The 7862-nt window shown below is 40.4% G+C and overlaps 1 protein-coding gene across 1 annotated transcript; it reads right to left on the reverse strand.

The window, feature by feature from the left end:
- Positions 1-723: 723 nt before the first annotated feature.
- On the reverse strand, positions 724-2778 carry LOC121689656. The gene is made up of 2 exons (XM_042069664.1): positions 2716-2778; positions 724-1967 (listed from the first exon to the last, which is right to left on the reverse strand). The coding sequence occupies exon 2, from the start codon at positions 1920-1922 to the stop codon at positions 1122-1124; it is 801 nt and encodes a 266-aa protein (XP_041925598.1). The 5' UTR covers positions 1923-1967; positions 2716-2778; the 3' UTR covers positions 724-1121.
- Between the last annotated feature and the right edge of the window lie 5084 nt (positions 2779-7862).

Genomic DNA, 7862 nt, shown 5'->3' on the forward strand with positions numbered 1-7862 from the left:
TATTAGGATTTCATCATTTATAACAAAAGAAACACACTGATAACACCTACTAAATAAGACTCAATTAATGAGGAAAAACATATTTGTTAATCCTTAAAGGAGAATTCCGGTGTGGTTTTGACCTAAAGTGTGTTGAAACATGATACCGAGTATGAACGTATGTCTCATAGCTCATCTCGGCTTGTCCCCTGCACTCAGAAATCTGGCGCTAGTTAGCAAATGCTACCAACAGTTTTTCGTTGGGGGTGCCTCGGGCATTGACCTAGCCATGCAAATAAATCACTGTTTTACACCATTTACGAGGCTCAAAGTAGCTCCATACTTCATTGGTAGACTTCCGAGGGCCTTGACATTTAAAATGAGACATTGAGAACTTTGAAAAAGCACTGGTAGTTCATTTACAAGACGATTTATACAGACAGTACCTTAAGGAATTTTACCGTTCGACGCCATCTTGAATTTAGTCACGATAAGTCGAGCGATGAGTACGAACGAACAGGTATGATAACGGGATCAGATTCCAAAAATAATTCAGTGGAAATGCATGGATTCAGTATCAAGATACAAAGGACAGACTTATCAGCAATGATATGATGGCTTTGTAATGTCTGTGTATATATATATATATATATATATATATATAAAAGTGAAAGGTGTGAAACAAACCATATGACATTGAAAAATAGTGCTATTATCATCTAATAAGTTGACATTTTATAACAGACCAGAGAAACTTTGGTAAGTCTTCAAATAAATTAATCAAAGTTTCTGTACTGCAGATTTAAGTAGAATTAACATTAAAATATATATATACATATTTGTTTTCTTAGTATCACACATATTTCCTGGAAAAAAACGCTTTCAAATAAGCTAGAGCTGAATAAAATCAAACATTCAAACAATTCAGTCAGAGCCAATCATACCATCAGAAGGACATCAAAAACTGGCACTAGTTCTGGACTCCTAGGTGCGTCAAAACATGAACTTTTCTCTGAATAAGCAATAACAAAATATTAATATCATTTTATGTACTATTGTATTGCAGTGTAAACCTCCCTCCCAATGCCTTAATAGTTGTGCTAGTGAGAGAGCTACAGTAGCAGCCTGGGCTTATAGCTCAATTACTCTATATACACTCGACTTCCGATTTGAGGTGCTGCTGTTTGCGTGGGAGAATGCAGTGTTGATCCGCACGGTTCAACACAACGCAGGTTACACCTGCACACCAGCACACACAGCAGAGGTTCTGTCACCACTCGTAAGCTCATGATGGACACAACTGTAGTGGCCCATGGGGAGTCATAGAAAGGGTCAGGATAGGTCACACAGCTCAGGACCAAACACGGCATGTAGAGCACTACAAGGGTGAACAGGGCAACTGCAAGCACAGAGAAACCTGGACGCTTGTGTCTGAGTGGGCTAGGAGATGAGTGAGAAAGTCTGATGGTAAACACACTTGTTATGATGGCCAGGATCACTGGCACCACACAGAAGATGAGGTTGATGGTGTAGCCAAAGGTGAAAAAGTGACAGCAGATCACAAAGATCCACATGGTGACAGAAAAAATTAAGCACCAGAGGAAATGCACAGAGCATGATGGGTAAACAAGAGACAGAATCCCCTTTAGCACCACCAGCTGGTGAAAGTGCAAACCCCCAAGCCTTGCCACTGAAAATACACTGTAAAGCACCCAGCAGGGTAAAAAACGATAGCATGGATTTCCATCCAGAAAGTTTGTGTTCACAAAAGGACTCATGAGCAGCTCCGCTATGTCACTTAGGATGAGTAAGATGATGAAGGCTGAGACATGACCCCCTGCATCTTGATGGCGTCTCAGAGAGTAGAGGGCCCAGATGACAGTGGGCAGCCCCGCACACAGACCAGCAGAGAGGAACAAGGACAGCACAATCTCCACAGCCATGGTGTAGGAGTTGGATGAAGGTGCCACAGAAGAGAGTTGAGGATTCTGTTCAAGAAATACAGTAGGTCAGAGACAGGATGTAACCTAGCAACTGAAGAATAAAGCCTTGTATTAAACTATTTCAGCAGCCTAAACAAAAATAATTAAAAATAAAATAATAATGATAATAGTAAATCACAAATTCTATTGAAAATGAATGTACAACATTTTTCTTTTGTTTTTTTGAAACTAGCAACCACTTGTTGCTGCTAAAAATACAGGATGTGCAAAAAAAAATCGTCTGAACATAGACCGGCACTTCCTGACACTAGTTCCTGACAAACCAGAGATCCAGGAAGCAGAGATAATGTCTTTTTTTTTTAAACTAGCAACCACTTGTTGCTGCTAAAAATACAGGATGTGCAAAAAAAAATCGTCTGACCAAAATGCAAATTAATTTAAAGAAATTCCTGGATCCAGCCCTTAATTTGTATCCAATCAAATATGTAATGGGGTCTTCCGCCAGATTTCATTAAATTGGTTACAGAAAAACTGCTTATGGAACAAAAACAATGGATCAACGCATGCTGATAAAAATGAAATAAACTGCATATTTTAAGCAGCATCTTACATACTGACGATAGTTCACACAAACATCAAAAGTCAATATTGTCATGTAATAAAACTAAAAAGCTAAAAAAAATATTTCTTGTCTACACTCAAGTCAGACAAATAGGTCAACACCGTTGTATGTCAGAAAAGACCTACAGCAGATATCACTACAAAAACATGATGCGCATCATGCATCACCTACCTATATATCCTCTTTTAGATAACTTTAGCTCCTTCTGGGGGAAACCTGGACTGTTGAAAAGAGACAGTATCCATCCCACATCAAGGGGTACTTATCTCATTTCAAGGAACATAGACCGTCACTTAACCGAGGCTAGTTCCTGACAAACCAGAGATCCAGGAAGCAGAGATAATGTCTTTACACAGATCTCTGCCGTCCTAACAGTCACCCAGGCATACAGGGCATACAAGGCCAAATAGAGAGGGTGTCTGTACCAAATTAATCGTAGCAATCTTATTATGATAAAAAAACTTTTTCGGTTAAGCGAATTCCACCAAAAACACAACTTACACTTGCTTTACTTAATATCCGATCACTGTCAAACAAAACTGCCTTGGTTAATGAAATTATTACTGACAATCAGATGTGATGTGCCTTACTGAAACCTGGCTTAAACCAGATGAATACCTTCCATTAAATGAGTCTACACCTCCCTCTTATTTGAATTATCATGTACCACGCCACACTGGCAGGGAAGTTGGAGTAACTACAATTTATCAATCTAGTCTTCTCACATCTCCCAAGCTCACACACAAGTTTAAATCTTTTGAAGTTCTAGTCCTCCATTTTTTACCTCCAGACTGGAAAACTAATCAGCCTGTAACTGTGGTCACATGGTACAGACCCCCTGGCCCCTACACTGAATTCTTAGAGGAATTTTTTGATTTCTTCTCCACTTTAACTATTCAAACAGGAAAAAAATACTTATATTGGGTGATTTTAATATTCATATGGATAATGTGAACGATTGTCTCACAATTGCATTTCAATCCCTAACTGACCATGTCAGGTTCTGGCAAAATGTTAATTCACCCACACACAGAGATAACAATACTATTGATCTAGTCTTGTCATACGGCATAAGCATAGAGCAGTTAGCAATCTTACCACGACACCCGACTTTAACTGACCACCATCTAATTACTTTTAAAATGATATTACAATCAGGGCTTTGAACCGGTTCAAGGAACGAAAACGAAAACCGGGAACTTTTTGTATTTTACAGGGAACAGGAACGAAACCGGAAACGTTATTATTTTTTATGTTCTGGAACAGGAACACTTATTTAAAAATAATGGTAGCCGGTTAATACCGGTTTTATTTCGTTCCTCAAAGTTTTCGTTGCCTAAAAAAAAAAGTAATTATTTTCCTGCGCACGTTACCATGACGGCTGAGGTTCACTTCCTGTGTGACATCACATCAGACATTCGCTGACTGTATGGAGAGAGATCGGTGGATTACAAAGTCTCCACTCCACATCTTAAATAAGGGGTAAATTACTATTCATCGTTAATTAAAACGCTCATTCCAAACACAATAACAATAGCTATATTTGTCGACTCCACGTTAATGATGGACTAGCGAACATTTGGCTAAATGGCGCCAACACCTCTGTTTGCCTAATGCACAGATGGCTTGTTACGGTATGAGTAGGCCTACTGGATGGCCTTTCCCCCCGACAGTTGGAATTTGTTGTTGCCCGAGTGGCATAACCACGTGTCTTAATAATGTTGTTTCATTTTCTCTTTTAACAATAAACTACACATTTGAAATAATTGTAGGCCTATTTAATTATTATTATTATTATTAATAATATAATTATTATTATTTAATAATGGTTGTAATATTATTACATTTGGTTTAAGCTGGATGAGAAAGATGTGACATAATTCTATAGCATTAAACAGCTGACAGGAACGAAATTAACCGTTCCGGGAACAGTATTTTTTTGTTCTAACCGGTTCGGGAACGTCAATTTATTGGTGGAACTCATAACCGGAAACGTTATAATTCCGTTTCTGTTCGGAACGAACCGATTGGAAAAAAAAAATCGGTTCAAAGCCCTGATTACAATATGCAGTACCTAATTCAGTTGAATACTACAGCCGCGGCCTATCTCAAAAAACTAATGCAGACTTTCTAGAAAAAATGTCACTTACGCTTGCCCCATTCCGGACTCATGAGGTATCAGAAGGCCCTTTCCTTAATCCAGCCGAGGTCGATTTGTTAACTGATAATGTGATGAACTCATTACGCACAACCCTTGACTCTCTAGCACCACTCAAAAAGAAAATAAGAAAACAAGTAAGGCGTGCTCCATGGTATACCACACAGACAAAAACCCTCAAACAAAAAGCGTGTAAACTTGAACAAAAATGGTGTACCACTAAACTGGAAGTTTTTCGCCAAGCATGGAAAGATAATGTGCTGTTCATGTATGAGTTCATGTATGAGATGATTCATGAGATATTAAGGAATGGAGTAATACATAAATCATTAATTAATTCATGCATCATTTCATGATAATTCATGTACCCTTACCGTAAAGTGTTACCCAAACATCTCTCACAAGCACCCTTGTGGGAACTAATTGAGACAAGTTGTAAAAAACCCGGGCTCACCAGGGGTACGTTTCCCAAAGGCATCGTTGCTAACTAAGTTAGCAACTTTGGGTTACATGCTGCTATTCCGACATGCCGCTACTTAGACATTGGTGTCTAATTGTCGAAGTGGCGGCATTAACATTAATTTTCAGGCGTCCCACTACTGCGCCATTTTTTTTTCATTGTCGGAGTAGCGGCACTTGACCTTTTTTCAAACGTCCTGTCATTCCGACACGAGGTCCTTAACAGTGCCATAGCCAGGATTTTTCAACGGAGTGGACTTTTGCGAAGTAGGCCTAGGGTGGGCCTTTATTTTTTTTATTCCAATATGGGCAGTATAGCCTAGGCCTAAATCGTCCCAACTTTAAACAACACACGATTTCATCACAGCTCAGACGATGTATGGCAAAAAAACAATAAAAGGCTACATTGATAAATAGCAGGGGCATCGACAGGATTGGATTCTATAATAGCCTACGCACAAGAACTTTAACCGAATGAAACCGAAAGGTTAGTCACGTCTTTAAGAGTGCGCCTCACACACACCAGCTCCGTTGAACATTGTATTTTTTGTGTTTAAGAGCTAAAACAAGTTGATTAGAGAGTCACATTTGAAATGTCGGGTAGTCTAAATTATAGCCTATAGCGCGTGCATCTCAGAGGAAGAGATTTTGGAGAGAGAGAGAAGATGTAGGTGATGATTATTTGTGTCTGGTGGTAATTAGACTTGAGTATACAGTAGATACTCTAGATACCTAGAATTGTTTTGAATAAAAAAAGATAAGACAACAAATGAAATGTGACCCTGCAAGGCGAAACCAGTCGTTTTGGTAAAATTTAATGTTAAAAGTTATTGTACTCACACGAACGGCCATAAACTAAACTTTCCAATAATATGCATATCGAGGGTATTGCAAATAGTATTGGGTATTGGATAGTCGCCGACCCTCATTAGATGTGGATATTTGGAGGTTAGGATAGCCTTCAAGAAACAAGGTTATCGCAGTTGCTGTGAGACATACGGCCCTTCTCCAGTCTCTCTCAAAATCAAAACACACCCAATTCACGCTTGGACTTTTCGATGTTTCTAAATGTTGGGACTGATGCAGGGTCGGACTGGGAACAAAATTCGGCCCTGGCAATTTTCTCCTGGACCCCCCCCCCCCCCCAAATAAAAAGCAACACTTCATAAACTAAACCCAAACATTAAACATTTAGATTTTTTTTTTAATTCTGGTTGCTAATCACACCATTTTAAAGTGATTTGAGAGGGACAGGATTCAGGGATAGGCAAGACAGTCTCATATTCTGTCTGTCTCACGTCATGTTACCCCATGCATTAAACCACATGTCACTGCTTGGCTAAATGAAAATATAGGCTACTGAACATGGACATCGGGCATGGACCGAACATGGAACATGGATGCTCACCTGGTAACCTGGATTACAGACTACCTGACCGAGCGACCACAGTTCGTCAGACTGAAGAACTGTCTCTCTGACACTGTGATCAGCAGCACTGGAGCGCCACAGGGAACTGTGCTCTCTCCAGTCCTGTTCACCCTGCACACATCTGACTTCTGCTACAACACCGAGTCATGCCACATGCAGAAGTTCTCTGACGATACTGCAATTGTGGGGTGTATCAGGGACGAGCAAGAGGAGGAGTACAGGAGCCTGGTGGAGAACTTTGTGCAATGGTGCAAACTCAATCACCTTCAACTCAACACTTCAAAGACCAAGGAGATGGTGGTGGATTTCCGCAGGTCTAAGCCCGCTCTGCTACCAGTCTCCATTGATGGGGTCAATGTGGAGGTGGTAAGCACCTACAAGTATCTGGGTCTCTACCTGGACAATAAACTGGACTGGTCAGCCAACACTGACGCACTCTACAAGAAAGGGCAGAGCAGGCTGTACTTCCTGAGGAGGCTGCGGTCCTTCAATGTGTGCAGCAAGCTCCTCAGGATGTTCTACCAGTCTGTTGTGGCCAGCGTCCTCTTCTATGCAGTGGTATGCTGGGGAGGAAGCACAAAGAAGAAGGATGCTGGGCGACTTGACAGGCTGGTAAGGAAGTGCATCACTTCAATATCTGACAAAAGGACCCTGAACAAACTGATCAACATCTTGGACAATGAATGCCATCCACTCTACAGCACTATTAAAAAGCAAAAGAGCTTGATCAGCTGGAGACTTAGCTCACTGCCATGCACAACTGAAAAGCTGAGGAAGTCATTTGTCCCCAGGGCCATTGAACTGTTCAATGCTTCACTAAAGGGAAGAGGCTCTGCTTAGTCTGTCTGCCTCTCCACCCTCTCCATGTTTGAGTACTGACTGCCCACTACTGCTTTACTACTGTTTTACTAATGTCCACAGCCTAATGTTTTTACTACTGTTTTCCTGCTACACTGTTTTTCATGCTATATTAGCACACATGATCAATGGCTTCTGCTACAATACTGAATGGCTGTAACCCTATTACCTCAACCTGTTCTTGCACTGACATAGTTTTTTATATTACCTTGTCTACATTGTACTTTACTCTCCGATTTGTCCATATTATTTATGCTGGTCTCTAGACCTTATTATTGCACTGTTGGACTAATGTTGGACTACTTTTTGCACCTTCACCATGACACTCACTCTCTTGAGCATCTTACCATGCACACATAACTAAAGGACTACTGTTGGACTACTTTTTGCCAAAAGTAGTCACTACAAGCGTCT

This window comes from Alosa sapidissima, chromosome 18, assembly GCF_018492685.1.
Source record: "Alosa sapidissima isolate fAloSap1 chromosome 18, fAloSap1.pri, whole genome shotgun sequence".
Taxonomy (NCBI): Eukaryota; Metazoa; Chordata; class Actinopteri; order Clupeiformes; family Clupeidae; genus Alosa; species Alosa sapidissima.

Coding starts and splice junctions, on each gene's coding strand:
- LOC121689656 (XM_042069664.1), bottom strand. CDS start 1,922: ATGGCTGTGGAGATTGTGCTGTCCTTGTTCCTCTCTGCTGGTCTGTGT.